General features: G+C 41.4%; 1 protein-coding gene across 7 annotated transcripts in view; it reads right to left on the reverse strand.

Annotated features, from left to right (window-relative positions):
- The window catches only part of fgd4a (FYVE, RhoGEF and PH domain containing 4a), a 56,691-nt gene that overhangs the window by 10,760 nt on the left and 22,121 nt on the right, over window positions 1-23,810 (reverse strand). For 3 of the 7 annotated variants that reach the window (XM_008436503.2, XM_008436507.2, XM_008436504.2), the window contains exons 2-5: window positions 18,179-18,262; window positions 7,477-7,626; window positions 6,147-6,330; window positions 2,045-2,435 (exon numbers count right to left, since the gene is read on the reverse strand). In XM_008436503.2, coding sequence (XP_008434725.1) covers window positions 2,045-2,435; window positions 6,147-6,330; window positions 7,477-7,626; window positions 18,179-18,262 — 809 coding nt within the window. Of the gene's footprint in view, window positions 1-2,044; window positions 2,436-6,146; window positions 6,331-7,476; window positions 7,627-18,178; window positions 18,263-19,424; window positions 19,527-22,739; window positions 22,911-23,810 lie in introns of those variants that run through there. The other 4 variants (XM_008436506.2, XM_008436508.2, XM_017310851.1 and 1 more) reach the window with 4 other exon arrangements.

Below are 23,810 nucleotides of genomic sequence, written 5' to 3' on the forward strand. Positions count from 1 at the left end.
AGCAAGTGATGGCAAAGCGGGGCGTGATCACGACTTCACACAAGTGTGTGTTTACATCCGGCAGAGGCTCCGCCGAACCCCTGAGACCGACTCACCAAACCCCTGGGGTTCGATCGAACCCAGGTTTAGAACCGCTGATGTAGAACCTTGAAGCAGCTGAGCTACAGCAGCTGATGACCTCACTGCCAACGCCAGGCTAAAATCACAGACTCTCAAACTACAGGAGGATAAAACAAATGTTGGTTTCGAGAGACGATGGTTTTCTGCTCCAAATGAAAGAGTTCTGCATCGAGTTTTATACTCAAATATGTTTTAAACAGTAAAAAAGGAATTGACTGTAATGAAAGAGTTAGCTAACAAAACGCTGCGCTGCTCAAAAGATAAACTAATTTAGGTCTAAAACCAAGAGCCTGAAATAACAGCAGGGACACTGAAAAACAAAGAAGCTGCAGCTAATATAATATTTAACACTTTACACTGATAGTTAAGACTGTAATTATATACAGTTTATTTCAAAATGATCCGAATCTCTGAGCTCAGGCGTTTCGATCGCCTTCATGTACAAATCCAGCCTCCAAACACGCAGACGCATCGCTCAGGTCAAATCAGGCAGCAGCTCAAAAACTGTTTGAGTTGTCAAACATTTGACATGCAGACCATGAAAACATCCAGAGTAAAGGTCAAAGGTCGCAGGCGGAGCATCTGGAACCAGAAGCAACGAGTCGCTCTGAGGAGCTCAGGACTGGAGCCACCTGTCCGAAACACCTCCAGGCCGCGGCTGTTGGTGGTTTTATAAGGAAGAGGAAACGGTTGAGTCTCCTAAAACCACGAGAGCCGGGAGTCGATGGCTGCAGAGCTGCAAACGTCAGGATTAACTCCAGGATTCTTAGCAGGATGGATTAAGATGCATTAACCTGTCTGCAAGGTGTAAAGTTTGGTGGAAGGAGGATCTGTTCTTCAGAGCTCAGTCTCGGTTTCATTCCAGCTGCAGACAGTTCAGGGAATTTCCTTTCCTGTTCAACGTCACGGAGCAGCGGAGCACAAAGCAAGACGCTTTTCTGTTTTCTATTGGAAAAACTATTCTATTTGCTTTATTATAATATTGCTTTGAACTTGTGTCAGGAAACTTTTTCTAAAGAAAAAAACCTACTTATTTTTATTTATTTTAGTTTTAATGTAAGAACCATTTATTAAAAATATTCAGATTTTCCCTATTTTTTATTTTATTAATTTTTCAAACTTGTTTCAAGAACTTCTTTAATGAAAAATAAACTGTATTTTATTTTCTTTCTTAATATTTGTTAATATTTTTGTCAAGAATGCCATTTTAAATATTAAATCTTTTTTTTTACTTACTTTTAAGAAACAAACTAAGTTAAAACCTTTTTAATAAAAAAATATTCTCCTTAATTTACTACTTTTTTATTTATTTATTTATTTTATTTATTTCTTTCATTTTCTTTATTTTTTATTATTACAAACCTTATTAAATAATAATTATTGTTATAACTTATTTTAATTTAACTTTTTAACTTGCGTCAAAAACTTTAACAGGTTGCAAAATCCTGACCTGAAGCTGATAGAAACCTGTGGGATGAATTAAAGCTGAGACTGCGAGCCTCGTCATCCCACATCAGTGTCTGACCTCAGGAATGCACTTCTGGAAAACCTTCCTAGAACAACTTAGAGCTTCAAAGCTTGAGCCAACATCATCTGACTTGCTTAAAAAGTTAAAGTACGTAAAGTTTTGTTTAGGCAGCAGAGAAAGAGACGCCTCATATTTCTGCAAATGCTGAATAAAACACAGGAAAGTCATTTAAATGTTTATTTATATCTCATTCTGCTCAGATTTCTCGGTTGTGTTTATCCCTGAGAAGGCAGAGCAGCTGATATTTTTAATCTCCAGGTTCCCGGGGGGTTTGGTTGCTGCGGCACAAACTCAGCAGCTCAAATGTTCAACAGAGCAGCTCTTCAACCAAACAGGCTGCTTCCCCCTCACACAGCGACTGATTACTTGTGCTTAGTTTGTAAAAACTAAACCTACCTTTTGCTCAGAGTGTCCCTCTTCACTCTTCTGCAGAGTTTCTGCTGTTTTCTCCGTGTCCTCATCCTCAGCACCGGTCCTGTCCGAGTGCTGTGAAGCTGAATGATCGTCCACCTCATCTGCTTTTTCCAAATCTCCGTTTACGAGCTCAGCAGTCTCTGTCCTCACGCTGTGGTGCGTCTCCTCCTCCGTCTCCTTGTCCTGCTCCATCTGTGCTAGCACCCCGTTAGCCGCTGGCCTCTTGGCATCCTGCGTCGCGGCCGCCGCGCACGAGAACTTCTCCTGAATCTTGCTGATGTCGGCCCGCTGGCAGACGCGGAGAGCCGAGCTGCAGCTGGACACCTTGCTGGTCTGTTTGAGCGCCGAGCCGTCTCTCTTGTTGTCTGCGCTGCTGGAGGAAGAGAGCAAAGGCGAAGGAGGAAGTGTGTCAGAGCGCAGAAGAAGTTAAAGAAGGACTTTCATTTAAATAATGCAGTCAAAGGAGCCTGCAGACGGCTGTTGGTAGCTGACATTTTCACAGACAGTGTGAGTCTCGGCGGCGAGCTGCGTGAGTTCGCACGTGGGCGTCAAGAGTTAAAAATAAATCCAGAGGAGGTGCACTAACTTCTTGCTGTGGCAGAGGATGTGCAACAGAGGTACAGTAATAAAGAGGTGTTCCCAGGAGGTGCAAGCTGCCCTACTTCTACACAGGAAACCTGCTTTCCTCTGAGCTCAGAAATAAACGTAGAAAAAGGTTTTTAAAAAAGTTTGAGTCCAGCTGCTCCACATCCTGCAGCTGCTTCCCCGCCTGAATGAATCACCTGCTAAAAAATCTCCCAGCTGATCTCAGCTCCTTGTTAAAAACTAAAGTCGCTTTAAACTCCTTTATTTGCTACATAACCTTTAGATACAACAGTTTCTGTGTTGCAATGAGCGTTACTGCTCATGAAAACAGGAAGTGTGTATAAATAGAGGAACAACAGGCGGCTGGTGAGCAGTCTGCATGAATCAGTTGTGTGCTGCATGCCACCTGAGATCTACTACAGTCTGACAGGAAGAACCCCGAGACACGGAAATAAACCAGAAGTATCTGCTGCGGGAAACGTGTGGGGTTAAAATATGAACTCCTCTGCTCTGCGCTTCAAACTGTGGCTGACGGCACCGAAACGACAAAGAAGTTTCACTTGTAGGTGTGTGAAACGCGGCCAGCCGGCCGGCCAGCCAGATTAGGACATTAGTGGCTAATTCTGCTCTGAGAAGCTGTGGGTGTTTCCTTCCTTTGTGCTGCAGCGCTGCAGGTAATCCCCGCTAGCAGCAGCAGCAGCAGCAGCACCGGAGTGGAAACTGAGGTGATTAACTTCAGGAGCAGAGGAAGTCTGCTGATGTTCTCACAACCTGCAGTAAATAAACAATAAGACTGATTCAAACTACCTACTGACCACAAGACAGTTACAGGAGGGTTCTCAAACTGTGGTGCATGGACCACTGGTGGCACGCAGACTCACGTTAGTGGGACCAACATGAGGTTTAGCCATTTATACTAAACAGCTCAACAGGTGAATGCAAAGCTAATTAATGGTGAAATATTGGATTGGTAGTTGTGGGCTGGATACTTCCACCACGAAAAACTGATTCTTCAAAAAGATACGGTCTCACATATATTAATAACTTGACATTCTTGTGGTGTAAAATCTTCTTATTGCATCAAAATGTGGCCCAGCACTGCCCCTCCCCAGCCTGTTGCTACACAATCCCAACGTTTTACTTTGTCCCCAGTGGTACAAAAGCCATGGTTGGCTACTTCGAAATCAATTTGAAGCATTAACTTTGATGAATTAGTTACACAGATTTCAAAGCGTGAAAAAAAAAACAAACAAAACAATTAGCCGTAGTTTCTTTATGTGTTTCTGCTACGCCCGAAAATCTGACGCACGAGCTACATGCGCTAACAGCAGCAAAGGACGACAAAGCTGCTTCTCGCTACCAACACTCACTCTTTGGTTGCCTAGCAACAACCAGTTGAGTAACGTGGCAGCAGCAATTTCAGGTTTTAGCTCATAACTGCTTCAAAAATAAAAAAAAAAACAACCAAAAAAAAAACAGTTTGGAGCGAAAACTGTGGATAAAACAGAAAAACGCTACCAGTTTGGCAGCATTCAGATATTTAAAACAAAAACTAATCAAAGATTACAGATATTGACCGATTTGAAAGGTTTATATTGTGATAAATTTTTAACGGTGCAAAGAAAAAGTCTAGATTGGTTTTATGAGATCCAGTTTTCCTCAGGTCAGGCAAGTCTGCGGCTAGAATTTAACCTTAATTGACCAAATAATAATAATAATAAAAACGAAACACTGAAGCACCAAAGTGTCAGAAGTGGGAACCAGACGGCCGATCAGCTGAGCTGCAGCAGCTCCTACCTTTGTCTCCTGGGTTTAATCTAGCAGCAGTGAGTCCTGCTCTCCGCCGGCTGAGTGATGACCAGAGCTTCCCCTCGCCTGAACAAATCTCCTCTCATCCCCTCGCTAACGCCTCGCCTGTCACACAGACTAATCTGCTGCCGTCGGAGCTGCACTCATCCAGACAAGCTCAGGACTTGCATCTGACGTCTTCTGCTTTTCCTTTTCTTGAAATAAACTCAGGCGTTGGGACAGAAAAACTCTTCTGTCACTTTGATTACAACAGCAACCCTGAGGGTTTTTATTACAAAAGCACCAGAGGGGAAAAAATGGAGTTAGCCAAGAAGAAGTGAGCTGCGTTTCTGCAGTTAGCTCAGGAATCTGAGGCATTTAGGATTCAGAGACGTTTTCATCCTCATTTTAACTAAATAAACTCCTTTAGAGCCACAAATGTTCCCTGATTTATGAAAACTAACAAGACCTTTGGCACCATTTACAATACCTGATGAGTAAACAGTTTACAGATGTGTTTATAATTATTCTGTAAACATTTTATAAAGCATTAATTACAAAACTGTGCTTAAATATCAGATTAATCTGTTAGCACAACGACATGTAAAGTTTGAATTAATGAAGAAGAAAAACTAAATAGAACGTGTGACGTTCGCTTTGTTCAAAGTTTTTCTGTTCATTCTGTGCAGATTGAGATGGAGAAACTGACAAATAATGTTTAATTGCTGTTTTGCTTTTCAAAGTTTTGTATTTTGAATATATGTGAGAAAACGTAGCCAGTTAAAACGGATTTTAATTTGTCTGGCGCAACCGGATCAGGAAACCTTCACTCCTGACCAAATGTTCCCCGATTTCCAAACTCTGGCTGAAGAGGTGCTCGTAGTTCCAGGTGATGGTCACAGCAGCAGAGCGCAGATGCATCCTCCAGATCAACAGCAAAACTTTGACAGATTTCCAGTAGGAATGTGAGACGGTGCGTTCAGGTGACGGCAGGTGAGACGATCATGATTTAATCGTTTATACTGAGGTCACAGTCAATGTCAACATTTAAAAAGTTACATTCATTCTTCTGCCTGATGTGACGGCACCATGTTGATCCTCCCCATAATTAATATCACGTTTTACGTGGAACAAAAAGTCTCCCTTAGACAGCTGTGGATGTTTATGATGAATTTTATGGTAAAAGTAAAATCTCACTGTGCTGAAAAAGTACCAACTTCGTCTGAAATGTTGAAGGCAGCAAATGTTTGCCTCATTATTTGGCAAATTATTTTCAAATAATAAAAATAAAATAAAGAGTCAAATTTTATTTGGCTCTTAATTAATGCATTATTAGTGATTATAAAGTGTTTGCAGTTTAATTAATAACATTTCTATGTATTAACAATGGGTGCTTTATTAAATATCAAACATTTTCTCCTATTTTTAGGTTTTAAATGAAAGAAATACTCAAATCTTTTTGAGGATGGATATATTTTCTTCTGTTGGATGTTTGTATTTGTTTATAATGATGAAGAAAAATTGATCAAAATTAATATTTCTGGTCCTTTTAGTGTCATAAAGTTGTGAAAAACCAGTGAAATTATTCCATGGAACAGACTGGTAAACTGATAAACCAGTATTTGTTATTGTCTCTATATTTAAATCATCATTAAGAGGCATGTGGATCCTCCCCCCATGTCAGAGCCCAGAGAGAACAGAGAGTCGGTACCGGTTCTCCTCAAAGCGGCTGATCAGGTCCGACACCTTGGACGCTTTGACCCTTTCGCGCGGCGTGGGGGTCGGCTTTCCTCCTCCGTCCTCCATGATGAATCTCAGCGGGGATTTCTGGACGCTGCCCGGCGGCGTCTGCAGAGGAGACACTGGACTCAGCAGGTGCTCCGGCTTTGGCGGCACTAAAGAAACAAACAAACAAAAAAAGACGCCTGAGTCCTGATGGATGCATTCAGGATTTTTTCCACTGGAGGAAATATGAAGCTGCAGTTCCACTCTGAAGCTGTAGAGGGCAGCAACATCTACCCTATGTGACGACGGGCCTTACCTCTCAGATTCTGTTCTTCGTCTTTATGGCACATTTTAAATACGTCAAATCAAATCAAATTAATTTTAATGACACATGATCGTCCCACCAGTCGACGGGATCGTGGTTCCGTCTCCTTTTAAGCGCATTCTTAACTCTTTTGGAAAAACTGAAAACCATCTCAAGCAAACGTAAAACTTATTTGAAACGTTGGGGATGTTTTTTTTATTTTGCTGCTTCCATCACTCTTTTCTAATGCGCTGATAAAAAAAATGATGGAAACAGCTGCTGAGAACCGGGATCCACAGATTGATCAGTGGATCAAAATGTGGATCTCCAGGGGGAGGAAGACCAACCAGAACCACTCCAAGAGCCAGGGCTGGATTTACAAGTATCTGGGCCCTGGGCTGGAATCTGTTTGGTGCCCTAGCCAGGAAAGGAAACATTATTTTATTAATGTAAATCAGCTTTTGTTCTATAACAGATTTAAACTGATACTAATTGATGACGGTAGGTTTAATCTGTATCTTGGCCAGTAGATCCATATTTTTGCAGAATGTTTGCAAAAGATGCATTCAAAAAGAAGAATAAAAATCTGTGTGTGCCAGTTTCTAAAGGGCTCATTAACAAACCATCGTTTATGAGAATGCAAAGACCAAACTTAAATTAACCAAAAAACAAGGTTGGGTTGGTTTAAAGTTTTTCCCTTAAAAGATTAAATTATTTGGAAACAGATTTTTTATTCACTCAGGCTACTTTCCTGTGATATTAACATTTATTCGAGGATCTATAGAAGTGAGTTACAAGTATAAATCTGTTCACAGGTTTCTAATTAGGTTCACAGCAACGAGAAGAAAGAAGTTCTTCATTGTTATCTTTGTAGAATGATTAACTAAAGTCAAACAGAAGAGGTTCATCGGTCTCACGGTTCACTGATTCAAGGACTTATTACACAAACACACTGCGGACTGTGAATCCTAAATCATTCAGCATGATTTACGGACGGCATGCCGACAGGTACCTTGTGGTTTAGACCGTAGCAGAGTCCTGCTTCCAGGTACTCTTCCATTGACCCCTCCCCTCCTCCTGTCAGCTGCCCCCCCAATCGCCCGATTCAGACACTCCTGCAGGATGGGCGAGCCGCCGCTGGCTTTCCTCGGCGAGCTGCAGCCTAGAGCCGAGGGACAAAGAATGCACATCCATCAGGACTTCCACACCAACACACTCGCTCATCATGGTGAAGGTGGGCAGTGGCAGATGACCACAGCAGCAACTGTGGTTTATGTTATAGCAGCGTTAGCTACTCGGGTGATGAGGCTGAAGAATATCTGCTGCTGAGGTACTTTAATCTCCTGAAAAGGTCCGAAGGTCCAGAACCACAGAAAAATCTTTTTATTAAATCTTCCCACAACTTAAAAGCCTCTCTAATTTTCTGATTTGCTAGGAAATCCTGCCTGTTAGCAGCACACTGTAGCTAATCCGCTAATGTGCTGATAGCAGAGCTAATATTTTGTTTAGCGCTGTAGTGTTTTTGCTACAGCCCTGGTTGTTAATGTTCTGTATTTTTATTTGTTTGTTGAACACTTGCCACTTGCTCAATAAAGTTTCTTCAAAGAACGACAATGAAACAGAACAGACTTCAAAATAAGAGCATAAACGTCGAACTCCTGGAAGAATTACGGTTGTTAACCGAAACACAGATATCAAAATGTATTCAACTGAAAGTCAACAAAACAGCCAAGTAAATTAGCACTTTAAAATTTATCAGGAAAAAAATATTTAGGGGAATCTAAGAACCTTAAACAAAAAAATTAGCTTCACTATTAGCGCACTGGCAGATTCAGGGGAAGCCAAGTGGGACAAATATGTTTCTAAACTTAGCAGAAACTTTAAAGCACTAAACTAAAAATGGCCGCCGCCATTAGCGCATTAGCAGAAATGATCCCACTGCTGCATGGAAATACACAGCAATGAATTATTTGGAGAATATCCCCACATTCTCCAGGCAGATGACATTTATTCCAGAATGCATCACTGAGAGGAAACTGTTTCAGATCTTTAGATCCTGAATGTTTTCACCTAATTTCACATAAAAACCTCATTTACAGAGTTGGGTGAATAATGTTTGTACGTTGTGATGTTCTCTGTCTGCAGACCAAACTTACAGATTTGGTCTTCATTATTTATTAAACTTTTCTTTAAATGTTGTAAATATTAATGAGCAACGTCACAGCTGCTCTCTGGGCAGCATTCAGCTCTCATCTTTGCCTATTAATAAGACTCTTAATTCGTAGAGGAGCTAAAGCCAAACTTTCTGTGTTAAGATTTCTCAGAGGTATTCTGGATTTTTCCCATCTGACTGTGGAAATGATGCATTTCTGCCTGGAGCCGTTTCAGGGTTTTGGGTCATTTTTCTGACTGGTCGTCTTGGGAGGCGTTGATCCTCTCGGCCTCCTCAGCTGCAGCGATGCTGAACAAAACGGATCTTTCTTACCGGACAAAGCAGGTGTAACAACTGAAAGTTTGAAAATGGCAAACAAAGCTCTGAAACTGGAACATTTACTGCTCCGCTACAGCCACAGATATAAACAAGATCAAGACTAACAGACCAAATATTGGCCCGATTATCTCACCAATAATCCATCTGATGAGACTTTTCCCGACCAGCTGGTCCCAGACGGGCTCCAGTTTAGATGGAGCAACAGACACAGACGGGCAGTGTTTACTGGAGACTAAACCAACCTCACTCTGACCTCAACACACGCACACACACACACACGCACGCACGCACGCACGCACGCACGCACGCACGCACGCACAAACACTACATGTGGCTTTGTCAAGCGGACGGGCAGAGAAAATGTCCTAATAAGGAGTTACATTTCCACGAGCTCTAAATAGTTCCAAACTATTAAGTTTGTTCATTAGTTTCCATTTAAAGGGGCCGCTCCGTTTAGGCTGGACGCAGACTGTGAGTCTGGCGCTTTTATTGATGAGTAAAAAGCCTGAAAATAAACAAATCTCTTGATACAGCACCAAATCCCAGTGAATATTTAAAAACATTAAGATGTGATATTTTTTTACCCATAGAAAAATCACCAGTGCCACGTCTTCTGCCCCCTACTGGCTCTTTTCATTCTGAGTCTTAAAACTGAGGAGAATGCTGAGGAACCTTTAATCAATAAGCTATGACCTCCTGTTTCCACAGGACATAAATATGCGTGACACAGAGGTTCATTTCTCTCTTCAAAATGGGCAGCAAACATTTGACTGAACCATGACAGATGTGTGTTTGTCTGCATAACTCAGCTAAACGGACGTAACAAAATCACAGCAGCTTGAGACTCTTAACCAAATCAGAGCCGTGATTTCAAATTTAGTCATCGATTAATAATTAAATGCTGCAATACACACTGATCCATTCAAAAAATTAAAACACAAATTACAAAAATACCGCAATCACTTTTAATTTATGGAGTAGGAATCCATCCATCCATCCATCCATTTTCTTTCACCCTTGTCCCTCAGTGGGGTCGGGAGGTGCTGGTGCCTCTCCAGCTAACGTTCCGGGCGAGAGGCGGGGTACACCCTGGACAGGTCGCCAGTCTGTCGCAGGGCAACACAGAGACACACAGGACAAACAACCATGCACACACACACACACTCACACCTAGGGACAATTTAGAGAGGCCAATTAACCTGACAGTCATGTTTTTGGACTGTGGGAGGAAACCGGAGTACCTGGAGAAAACCCACCATGCACAGGGAGAACATGGAGACTCCATGCAGAAAGACCCCAGGCCGGGAATCGAACCCAGAACCTTCTTGCTGCAAGGCAACAGCTCTACCAACTGCGCCACTGTGCAGCCCGGAGTAGGAATCATATTTGAATATTTAAAACATTTTAGAAGGAAATATGTTAAAAACATTCATCCATCCATCGTCTAAGCCACTCCATTGGTGCTACAGAAATAAACTGAACTGAATAAAAAACAGTCAATTACTGTATATTCACAAAATCTGCAAAACTAAAGTGCGTCTGATGATTTCTGCATCATAAATCTATTACTTTGTCTTGTGCATAACCACACGAAGAGGTTTGTGAAACCGATAAGCATTTTCTTCCATTCTTTGTGCTTTATTTAGTGAAACACTCAGCGTCTAAACACAGCCAGAGTTTCTGGTGTTCGCTCTACGTGTGGAGCCTCTCAGGGTGAAGTCTGTTTGCTAAAAATTGTTAGTTTGGACCAAAATGGTGCTTAGAGCACCATATTTATTTTGCTTAACATGATCTTTATCTGGCCAGCCCTGAAGCATAAAGAGGGAGAAACAACCACAGAATCACATAGTGACAGTTTTAATTTCATGCAGTCTGCCCCAAATTAAAGGCAGTAGCTGGAGGAGCCGTCTGCCTGGAAACGATCCCACGCTGCGTTCGGCGCGACCACCTTCCTAAAATAACCGATTAATTACCAACATGGCCTGGACAAATTTCTCTTGATAAGCTGGTTGGCTTCCCCTCGCAGCCACATGAAGCCATCACAAGAAAACAGTCAACAAGTTGTGTGTTATTATAGGAACGGAGCTCAAAAAATTCCTCCTGTGAACGGATCGTTTTCATCCCGGAGAACTGCAGGAAATGTATTCATCCTGAGACAAACGGAGCTCCAGGAAGTCAGCGTCAGTTTGGACTGAAATGACTGCAGCTGCTCTGATCACTGCTGCAGACAAGACCAACACAAACCCAGACAAAGAAGTGGAAGTGTCAAAATGTCTAATTATTTTAATCTACCAACATTAAAATAATCGTTTCTCCTAAATGGAGAGTTTGGTGAAAGCTGCTGCTGCTCCTGGTCTCACACTTATTCCAGCATCTTCTTATTAAAGCCGTCTGGGAAGAGCGGCAGACCGCTGCGTTCTGGAAATTACAGGCCGCCGCGCCGCAGAAACGCAACCAGAGGAGGGAAACGGCAGATCCCAGAGGAACGATCAGCTACTATCTGTAGAAGAGCAACGATCAGAGGCAGCAGCAGCTTCAGTTGTTACAGACAGAAACTAGAGGCTGAAGCCTGGTGCCGATCAAAACCTTCAGAGTCACATAAAGGCAGTTACAAAGTCGGCCTTCTGTAAAGGATCAGTGAACGGCTCTGAACCACAGTACATTAAAGACCAGCTGGTGTCTCATCGACCTTCCAGACATCCCAGGTCTTCTGGTTCTGGTTCTGCTCTGCATCCAGAACCAAACATGGAGAAGCAGCATTCAGATTCTATGCTCCACAAATCTATAACAAACTTCCAGAAAACTGAAAAACAGCTGAAACACTGAGTTCCTTTAAATCCGGCGTAGAAGCAGTTTGTTGACACAAATAGACACTTTTTCATCTTTTAGGGAAATTCTTTTTTACACATTTTCTTCAAAAAGAATATTATCTATCACATTTATTAATATTTATTTTTGACTTTTGGAGCATCTTTAATCTCAAAAGCAAATCTGTTTTTATCAAGTTTTGTTTCTACGATGATCTACTGATCTGTTTTGTTGATTTCAATAAAACTGTAATTATTGAGCAGGTGAAATAAAGGCTTTAAAAGCTTATTTTAAAAATGTAAGGTTGTCATGTGGACGTGATCATCGCCTCGCTCTGCCTCCCCTCTGAAGACGCCAGCTGACGCTCAGAGCCTGCAGGCGTCTGCAGCAGATCTGTGATTTCAGCTTTAGGAAACACCGACGACTAAAATCGTTGCAGCACATGCATGAAACGTGAAGATCTCAAAGTAAACTTTTGTTTTCACACCTATTGCAGCAGCCGCCACCCCTCTTATAAACACGTGCCTATAAATACATCACAGCGACGGTTAGAAGACGACTGAATATCTGCAGCAGTTCTCACACTGCCTGCAAAACCAGTACAGAGGAATGCATCAGCCCAGCACAAACATCTATTTCTGCAACAAAAAACAAGCAAGGTCCCTAAAAATAGAGAATTATCCAAACTAGAGCCTGAAATAACCCGCTGAGCCTGCAGAACCTCAGAGACCTAATGATCAAACCGATGGTACAGAAGTTACCGTTTTCTAACCAGCTTTAGTGCAAAATGAGGTTTTGGTTGATAAAAATCTATGCATTCTGATCTTTAACGGCTTTAAGGGTCTGAAGCGACGCTGGCTGGACCCTGGAGACGCTCGGGTCGTTTCCTCTTTGCACACAGAGTCCGTGTCGCTGCCATCATTTTATTTTTAAAAGCCTGAAACGGTTTTGGTCCTTATACCTTAATTTATGCGTCTGCAGCCACAGATCACATCCTCTTTTGTTTTCTTGCATCTGAGGAAGTTACAGAGGAACCTTCAGTGGCTCAGGCATCATCTTGAAATGATTTCAGTTCAGTAAAACCTTTTGTTTTCTTCTTCTGACCTGAAATCATCGAGTCTAAAGTGAGTTTATAAAGATAAATTCTTCGTCTTTAATGTGAACACCTGCTGGACTCTTAAAGTTTTTAATCTTTTGTCATGTTACAACTTTAAGAAGAAGTTGAATGACATCCACCGTGTTTTTAAGAATAAAGATCTGAAAAGTGTGGCATGCATTTGTATTCAGCCTCCATGAATTCATCTCTACCGGCTGTGAACATCTAACATTTCTACCAGAATATCAGTTTTCAAGGCTTGTGACAACTTTTCAATTAGATTTATATCTAGACTTTGACTAGGCCGTTATGTGATTGGATGAGCTGCACAGACACAAACTGCTTTCATAATTATAATTGTCAGCCATTGTTTATGTTCAGATTTAGCATGTCCGACTTCTTCCGGTGCAGAATTATAACGAACGTCTCACATCAACGACGTAAAAGTCGGATAAAATGCGACATCACCGTTCAGACTGCAGACATTTTGAAAACCATCAAACACGATTTATTTCCACATGCGAAAGTGGAACAGATCAGATTTTATTTCGGGTGAAAAGATCAAAATTGGGCTCCTCAGACTGCCGGGAAAAAGTCGGATTTGAGTCGCATTTGCCGCGGTAAAAATGTCCAGTTAAAACTTTCAAAATGTCTCCATTTAGGGTAAAGAAAATAAAAAGAACAGTTGGAGACCAACAGAAAACTGATGTTTCTCTGAACTATGCAGGTGGACAGGTTTTCCTGAGACTCCCTCTCAGCCAGGACATTTTTCAGATACTTCTCTCCTCCCCACCAGCAGCCCAATCATTTCCTGCTGGTAAAATATGTGCTGAAAGCTACGTGAGCGAGAGAAGCGGGTGAGAAAAACAAAAGACACACCTGCGTGAGCCGTGTGGCGGGTCCCACCCTGCCAGCAGCCCAGCGCCGAGCCCGGGAGCGTCAGAGCCTGAAACTAAGGCGTTGTGGCCCCACTGGAATCTCAGGTACAGATTCTCCTTCTTCTTGACAAAGAGGCGACTTTTACTCAGTCACAGCAACTTTAACCATGATAATAACGTTAATTTGGGTGCTTTGCATGCTGCCAACAACTGTTTACATTTAGACTGTTTACTATCCAGAAGGTTGAGACATCATAAATCATCAGATAACTTATGGGCAGGAAACTGCGTGAGATTTCTGTTTTCTTTCCAGATACTGAGCAGATAGTCTGCTGCAGAGCCGAGCTCAAACACAAACGTTCGAATCCCAGAGAGAATCCCAGTAAATCCACTCACCGCGCGTTTCAGACCGGCAGGACAAACAGATGCAGAGCCAGTCTTCAGTAAGGGGACGCTGCCGTTCGCTCCCACAAGGAAGCTAAGTTTAGGCTCCATGCAATCTTCCCAGGCTGAGTGACTGAGCCCAGCAGGGAGTCTGAGAGAAACGCACTAAACTCCTCCTCCCTCACACACACACACACACACACACACACACACACACACACACACACACACGATCCGACTGATGGGACAACAGCTGTTCCACCTGCAGGCAGAATTTAGACCCAACAGGACATTAAAAGTTGGACTTTGTGTCATTTTGATGAAACGAGCAAAAATCTTCAACCCAATCAGATGGATCAATACCAGGCAGACAGGACATACACTGCAAAAACTCAGTCTGACCAGGTAGTTTTTATCTGGTCCAAATATCTTCTTACACTCAAAACAACATAAAACTAACTTACAGATAACTTTTCAGAAATACTTTTTCACTTAAAACAAGACATTCTGTAGGTGAAACTATCAATCAATTAAGTTTATTTTATAGCACATTTCAGCAACAAGGTAGTTGGAAGCGTTTTACTTCATAAAAATGCAAAAATTAAAACTCAAAAACAACATTATTTAGAGAAACCGGTAGCAAACATTACATTCTGAAGAGCGTCAACATGAAAATCATCAAAACACATCAAATATGTTGGTCAATATTCCATTTATTATGGTTTAAAAGCAGCTCTAACCAGGTGAGTTTTAGTCTCGATTCATAGAAACTCAGTGTTTCAGCTCTTTTTCAGTTTTCTGGAAGTTTACTCTAGTGCTTAATAATCAATATTAAGAAATTATTGACCTAAAACAAGCTCCTACAACTTCTTAAAAAGTTGCTAGTAATTTAGTTTAAGTGTAATAAGATATTTCCAGTAAGATTTTGTTTTTGCAGAGTAAACCTGACCAGAGTTCATCACAGCAAACAACTAAAACGGTTTCTGTTAACTTTTTAAATGCTGAATCATTATTCTGTGAAAACCTAACATTATGCGGGTAAAAACCAGGGCTAGCGTACCTTTAACCGAAGTCAGCTCTGACCTGTCCATGTTCTGCAGCTGCTCCTGGTGATACTTTTATTGCTCCTTAGATAAATTGCCAGAGGACATGGCAGTGCGTCGCCTCTGAGCCGCTTTACGAATAAAAAGAAGAAGCAAACCCAACAGCGACACCCGAGCCGGAAGCTTTCACGTCAACAGCACGGACGGGACAGAAAGGCTTGTGGTGAAAATCAGCTGAATGAATGTCAGAGGTGTGTGTTTATGACACCTGACGGCTCAGTGAGGAAGGAATGACACCTCGCTCTTTCAAGGAACAAGTTGGACCAGAATGGATTCCAGTCATTAATTTCCCGCTTGAAACGCCGCCAACCGAAGCACAACGCTCACAAACAGACGGGTGGAGAGGACAAGCAGCTGCGTTTCAAACCTGCGGCTCTAACAAAACAATGATTGAGCATTTTTGACTAAAAACGCATCATCATCCTCACAACAACACAGAGGTGGCAACGGTCAACCGTGGTGTCCTGCCAACAACAAGGGTTGGCACTTATACACCTGACATTTATTACAGTTTGAGAACATTAGCATGACTTAATGCATCATAGCAGTCCACAATAATTAAACTGAATCCTTATATTCAAATCTATCAACATTTACCTGATGTAAACAAGAGAAAAAAAAGAGTTAAAAACAGCAAAAGTAACAATCTAAGCCATTTTGGGCTGCAGTGGGTTTTAATTAATCATAAAATCTCTAGACTTTTATCAGTAATTGTCGTTCATTTTAAGCACACGTGAAGCATCAGCTCATAATGAGATGGTTAAGTCAGTTCTTGTAATGTCCACTGTCGCCCCATGCTTGCTCAGGTAGAGCAAAAAACAACTCACTGGTCTTCCTTTGATTGACGATTGGATTTTTACCTGAATGTGGATCCAGTTGAACCTGAATTATTGTTATTTTTACAGTTAGATTCATAAATATCCCTCATATTTTACAGTAAATTTTAAATCAACAGACACTACAGATGATCTGTTTCGTCTGTGTGCTCTGGATCAGTGTTGGTGTGAACGAGCGTCCAGGCAGAGCGCGGCGGATCGCTGCGACCCGGTCGCTCAGAAACAGAACGCGGCCCAGAGTTTGAGGACCCGCCAGCTGCGGCGGCGCTGTGGTCTGCTGGGAGCCCTCTCTGGGTTTCAGGGCTTCCTGTGATGGCTAAAGTGAGAAACTGATACAGGTGAGTATCTCATGTTGGAAACTGGCTGCCATGGCAACCTGATGCACAGGACGAGTTCAGAGCAGCTTCAAAGTTTAGCAAAGGTTAACAGAGGAGCTGCAGCCTGCGTGTTGCTCCGGCCTGCAGCAACATGCCCAACACAAACATCACCTCAACACGTCACCTGACAGCTAGCTGGGAAGCAACAGCCTTTTAAACAAGCTTTCAATGGAAAGTCAGGGTTTGTTCAGGTTTCACCAACTCAAATTTAAGACATTTTTAAGATTATGACACAATTTAAGACCTATATCTCCACAGAAATGTAAAAACGTGGCGATAAAACTGCACTTATCCATGATAGATGCAATGAAGCTAGCTAGCTATCTAGCTAGCTAGAAAGGGTAAATTAGCAGCTAGTTACCACCTGGAGTCACAGAACGCAATGAAGATGTTACAATTGCATTTTAAATGCATTTCTAATATTATATTAAAAAGGCTAAAGCGGTTAAATGAAAAATCTGCAGAATGTGATCATTTTAAAAAACCTGATAAATGAATTAACTGTCCGAATAACTGATTACTAAAATAATTTCTGAAGGCCTTAAGAGGCCCAGGGGTTTGATTCTGATGCAGCCAAGAAATAAAACACACAAAACATCATTTTCACCTTTTCAGCTGCTGACTTACAGTTATTTGTTTTGGTCAACAATGAGGCAAAGAGTTATGCTCGACATGAATTAAAAGTCAAATACATGCAGTGCATAATCCCAAAATGAATCGCTCCTTTAAAAAACTTAAACTGGAGATGCTGGATAACTACTTGCTTATAGAGAGAGCTGCAGCTGATGACTGACAAAGAAAAACCTGTGCAAAACACTAAATTGATGACAGAATTGAAGTGTGTGAAAAGGAGAAAACAAGCCAGAGGAAACCAGAAAGAAGAACTGATTTATCAGAGTGAAACAGACTCGGCCCCCATAAACGCACACCTTTGTGATAAAGATAGAGCAGGAACTTGCAGCTTCTGTTTCATTTTTGCAGTCGGAGGCAGAACGCCTGGGAGACGAACAACCTTTGACTTTTCATCCTGCGTTTTTCTCTTATATTCCAGGTTTTAATGCAAACATGCCGCCCCCTCCTCCTCTGTGCTGATTTCATAAGAGATGCATGACAAAAGAAAGCACCGCAGAACCGACAGAAACTGCAGGAAATTCTCATCGATGTCAAATTTGCATAAAAGTAGCATCTGCATCGCTGACGTTTTATCCATCTGTATCAAATAAACAGTTACCTGCTAGCAAGTCAGACTGAAAATGGCTCTTTAGCTGCTTTTTGTGCCGTTATCTTCTCAGTTTCACGTATTTTCAGTAAACTTTAACAAGGACTTCTGCTTTCAGCCGTCTACAGAGCCAGGGGGTCCAGCCTTCAGTCACACTGAAGGTTTTACAGAGTTGATGCTCTGAGGCAGAAATAGAAACAATCACCTTGGATCGTTAGCAGATTTTAAGCTAGAAACAAACGAGGCGAAGCTGCTGCAGCTCCTTCAGGACAGGCGAGGAAACGAGCTGGAAATTCCTCTAAAGTTTTCTCCACTCACATCCTTCTGTGGAGACTGTGGTGATTTTATAGGAGCTATAAAACCTAATCACTGTTATAGAATCATCAGATATAGTTTTATTGTAGAAACTCCTGTTTTTAACCCCTAATTCTTCTCATTCCCATAAATCTCCCAGTTTTCTATCCGACGGTGGAAGCCTGCACATAAAACGGGCAGCAGGTGAGGAAAGTAAACGCTTCCTACCTCTGGACTGGTCGATTTTCACCGCTATGCAGGCCTCATCATCAGCGCTTCTGGTCTGGTAGCCTGGAGTTTTGCCTTTCCTTTCTGCAACAGAAATACGCAACAAACAGAACAGAGTTATTTTTTCTTTGTAAAACATCAAAGATTGTTGCTCTGCTAACAAGGAGCTAAAAGCAAAATGAAAAAACATGTTTTACTCAGGACCAGCACCGAGGCTGGGATTAGGGATGATGAGTGAGGACGGGTATCAGAATATAAAACCGACAAACTATAACAGAGAGGAATCTGATACCAAACACTTTCCTTCCAGCTGCATTCATTCAAACCAGACGTTGCTTTGTTTAGTAAATGGAAAGGAGCCTAGCGCCCCTTGGAGACATAAACCCTAATTAGCCTGGATGTGATCTGTGGGGAGACCCAGCAGTCTTTCCACCAGTCGCTTAATATGCACATAAAAGATTAAAGAGAAAACAGTAGAGGTCGTAAAAGCAGTGATGAGACTGCACCAATCACACGGCCTTTAATAAAGCAGATCCTCTCATACAGATTACAGCTCACAGATACAACAGAGTGAAGTAGGAAACACCGGAGCTGAAACCAGATGTGTCACAAACACGATGGCAGAATCACACATAAACCATTTAACATAAAATTACTCCAACAGCAGCACAAATCTAAACTTTATTGATCTAATTTAATCTCTGTTTAGAGGAACAGTGGGCTATCGTGCGCGCACTTCTGCTAATCTGATAATCCATTAATAGGGTTTAAGCGCTAATTTTAATGTAGCGCTTTAACTAACTTGCAAATGTTTAACACACTTAAATTAATATTTCCAGAAAAATTCCAAACCACTAATCTTATAAATATTCTGTTATTTTCTCACCACCTTCAGGATTATTTCAATAAATGTCACAATGATCGGCAAAACCATCATTCTGAGCTTTCACCTTTTACACCAACAGCAACATATAAAAGATATTTAGAGACATACCAGGAATTAATTACCTAAAAAATTATTATTCAGAGTCTTTAATTTGGGATAAAAGTACATGTTTATCCATGTAAATTGTTTCATTTTGGGTTAGTATTAAAACTCTTTGGTGTATTTGTCAGTGGTGTTCACTAATGCGCTAACAGTAGAGCTAATTTTTTGATTAGCACTTTTGCAAACTTTTAAAATGTTTAACGCGCTGAGCTTCAAATGAATTTATTTCTTCTAATTATTTATAAAGTTTTAATTCACCTGTTTTGTAAACCTTCAGTTGAATGTAGTTCAACATCTGTGCTGCAGTTTTAGCTACAAACTGTTTTCCTCAAGTAGTTAGCCGTTTACATTCATGCTCTTATTTTGAAGTGGGTTCCGTTTCCTCTCCTCTTTTTTTCCCCGAAGAAGCTTTATTGATCAAATGTTAAATATACAACCAGCAAATTAATGAGGTACACACCGAAGTATTCAACACTTACATGACCTAATACATGCAAAATGTACACATATTTATTTATTTGATACTTTTCACGATATATAGGTGAATTGAGCGCTTTAGTATTAGCTTCTGCTAAATATGATGTTGGCATAGCGCTTGTTATTGTTAGCGGAACTAATGTTGTGCTTTAGGGTTAGTGCAGCTAGCTTCTCAGCTATACAGAAACTGAACTCTCTGAGCAATATGGCTAAGGTCAGTGGTGAGTTCACATAAAAATAGAACTAAAATTTAGCAAAAATAATAATTATAATACAACAGATCTTGATCTAAACCAGAATATCTTTGGTTGGATGTTTCGGCTTGTTGTTCCACTGCAAGGTGAACCTCACCAGTCTCAGATCTTCTGCAGAAAAACAAGTTTTCCTCCAGGATTGTCCTGGATTTAGCTTCGTCCATCTTCCCATCAACTCTGACCAGCTTACCCATCTCTGCTGCACACATTCAGTAAGTATTTAGGACGGATCAGTCCGGATGGAACGGTGCAGTGGAGCTGAGCTCAGTGCGTCAGTGATGACATTTACAGGGAAAGTTGCCTTTCTACCTGGGAGCGGGGGCAAACTGATTCAGTTATATTTCTGTGTGTGTGTGTGTGTGTGTGTGTGTGTGTGTGTGTGTGTGTGAAGTGGGGGTAGGGGAGGTAATATTCTGGCTCAGGGATTAAAGGAGGGCTTTCTCCACACACCATCTGGAGTCCTCATGCCCGGCCTGCCTGCTGTTCCTGCACGCAGACACGCCCACATGCAGACATACAAACTCCTTTTTTTACACAACTCAAACCCAGAAAAATTCCTTTTGGAGACTTTAAAACATGGAAGCAGCTTATAAGAGTCAGTTCACTCCAAACCAGACTCAACCTGCCACTCCCTCTCCTCATTTGTGATTCCTCACATCCATTGTTTCTAAAACTGGGGTATGCTTTTCCACGTCTGCACTGACCAACATAAACATAAAAAACATCCGTGACCCTGTTTGACGAGCTGCTTAATGATGAGCGATGCTGAGAATCTGCATTTCCAGTGACTTGACTGACCCAAAAACTTCTCCTTCTTGTCGATTAACTTCCTCTTTTTGTTTTGTGTTTTTCAAAATATAACCTCAGCATTTCAACTATCAGCAACGTAAAACAGTGAAAACTCGAACAAAAGGAGAAACTTCAGATAATCACGTGCACAAAGGGTTTGCGATGTTGGTCAACATTTACTAACAGGAACAACTTGAGTTTGTGACCTTAATCAGTCGCGAGAAAGAGGGAAAACCACAGATAACTCCATGGTTTGCAGGAATTTATTTGATTTACAGTAAGAGGAAAACACATTTACTCACATCATCAATAGAGGAACTGAAACAATTTTTCAGTTTACCGCTAAAATGTCAAGAAACAAACTGCAAATGTGGAAGTTTGCTGAGCTTCTGGCAATGTTTTCTTGTTTCTTTGTTTCATTTCTAGCAAAAATATATTACATGTTAGCTAAAAATCTTCTACATGTTGATTATAATGATCAGAAGATGATTAAATGGGCCAACTTTAATCTCTAAACGTTTCCAGAGAGAATCTGATTCAAATGGTGCAGGAATGCTCTCCCTGCCACACATTGGTCAGACAAATCTGACGCTGTCAGAAACTCAGATTTCCAAAGATCTCAATGTCTTTTCAGCAAATGCTAAACTATTAATGCAAAACTTACTGGATTCATGGCTGATATTTCTACAGTAGTTGGTGTTCAATCTATAAAGAACTGGCTGTAAAAAGGTTGGATGGTTGGATGGACATCAGTAGATTTTAGACTCTTTAAAATACAGCAATGCATTCTGGGAACAGAATAAACATCCTTTGCTGCTGCCTTCATCCATTTCAAAATAAGAGCATGAATATAAACATCTATCTACTTGAAGGACTCTTAATAGTTGATAACCAAAATTTTAACACAGATATCAAACTTTATTCAACTGATTCTTCACAAACAGCCAATGTTTGAATTTATCCAGAAAAATCAATTTAAGGGTTGCTAACTGTGCCAACATTTTCAAAGTTAAAAAAAGCTAAAGGAAAAATTAGCTCTGCTGTCAGCACAATAGTGGAAGTGAGTCCAACACTGAGCCTAATAGCTAATGTTACATAACCTGCCCTGATGCAGCAGATAAATGGACGTTTTACACACTTCATCCCAATATGCCTGCACTATACACAACACTAAAAGACATGATGCTTCACAAAAATCTCCACTTTTTCACGTTTATCCCATGTAAAACATGTTACATGTGTGAACGTGTTCAGAGAAGAACCTGTGTGACAGAGGAATCCAGCCTCTTCAGCCTTTTGTACCGTCTGTTCCTGACAAGTGGGAACAAAAACCGAAAGTTAAAACACGTCTCAGCGTCTAGAAACCCGACTCCAAATGTTTCCTGTGAATTCCTCTCAACATGTACGTCCATCGTCTCCGGACTTCCATGGTTACCGTAGTTTGTTTATACAGAATAGTCGATGAGTCGTGACTTGTTTGAGACTTATCAGATCCTCAGAAGAATGTGTGGAACATATTTAGCTTTATGTTATCTCATAATCAAAGTGTGGTGTGAAGGAATCATTTATTGCAACACACATTCTCTTTGAGGTTATCGGCGACAATTATCAGCTTTAGAAGGCGGAAAAGTGCATCTGACCTCCAATCAGCAGCATCTCAGATTGAACTGTATCTCTACAGATGTGCTGAAATTTGTTGGAGCAGAAAAATGAAAAAAACAAACTAGTTTGAGTTAAGAAATAAACTCAAACTAAATAGTGCATTTTCATTTGGGGAATAAAAAAAATGCATCAAACTCTAACAGTCATCTCGCATTAGACATGCCAAAATAAACAGGCTGCATGTCTAGGATGTTTTACAGGTGACATCGCCCACATACACCACCTGCCTCACCACCGCCGGGATATTTATGGTTCAGAGCATTTCCTTTAAGATCATTTTCTCAGACGACCCTCCTGGTGGCACAAAAATAAGACACTTTCTGACTCTGTCTGGTTGCCCCAGCAGTAAAACAACAAAAAGAAAGCAAAGGAAGTAGTATATCTACTGTACCTGCATGCCTTCTCCTCAGATCATGGGATTTCCCCGTCCTACCACCACCACAGTGTTCTTCCATCACATAATCACTTTTTGGCTCCGTATAATTAGGATCTACAAGGAAATCGCTGCTCCTTCCTCAAACCCAAGGTTCCCTGCTGGCTGGCAGGTTCAAGTCTGTGTTCGTCATCCAGACAGTCGGCGTACCTGAACGCTGTCACTGCACAAACCGGTTCCCTAGAAACCAGAGTCACCAGGTGAGTGGCAGGAGGGGAGGAGGCAGCCTTTGTCCTTGAAGATGTTGCTGATGACAACGCCTTTATAATGTTTTTTTTTTCTGAGAGAGGATTTGCCAGGATTCAAGGGCATCGTCCCCCTGAAGTGGGAGGATAATGAGAAGTCGAGGTTTAAACGCTGTAATTTTACTGGTGAGGAGACGATGCAGGTGCAACAACAGAGAAGTGAGAGGGATGAATATGAACCAGCCGCAGCAGTTAATAACTCAGATTACAGCTGTAATTTCTGTCTGTCCATCACAAAAACCAACACTGCCATCAACTAAAAGCACCAAGAAAACAGGCTAATTTTCCTCTGGCTCATTTGCATGGCTCCCCTGGTTTGAGATAACTGCCATTTGAAGGTATCATATAAATAATGTATAAGTGGGGGTTGAAGTATTAACATGCTCAGTCACACCCCTTTAATCATGCTAATGTGTGTGTGTGTAAGCACACGACTGAGGCTTTTATGCTTGGCGTTGAAAACTCGTCTCAGCGTCCAGATGCGTCCGTCTCTATTCATGTCCTTCCAGAGAGGATAATTACCAACGACTGATGGCTTCCTGTCACAACACGTAACAGACAGAAAATAATCGACCTTTTGGAGGTTTGAAATGCTCAGAACAACCAGATGAGACTCCGATTATAGACGAGAGCCTGGCTCGAAACGAAGTCATTTTCAAAACCTAAATGTAAAACAAACTAATTTAATTTTGGCTTTAGCCATCTAAATGCAAAAGGAAACGTGTGGTTGTTGATTTAACATGTAGTCATGTTGGAAGTTGCCTGATGCGTAATCGAACTCAAC

Source organism: Poecilia reticulata, linkage group LG19 (genome assembly GCF_000633615.1).
Source record: "Poecilia reticulata strain Guanapo linkage group LG19, Guppy_female_1.0+MT, whole genome shotgun sequence".
Taxonomy (NCBI): domain Eukaryota; kingdom Metazoa; phylum Chordata; class Actinopteri; order Cyprinodontiformes; family Poeciliidae; genus Poecilia; species Poecilia reticulata.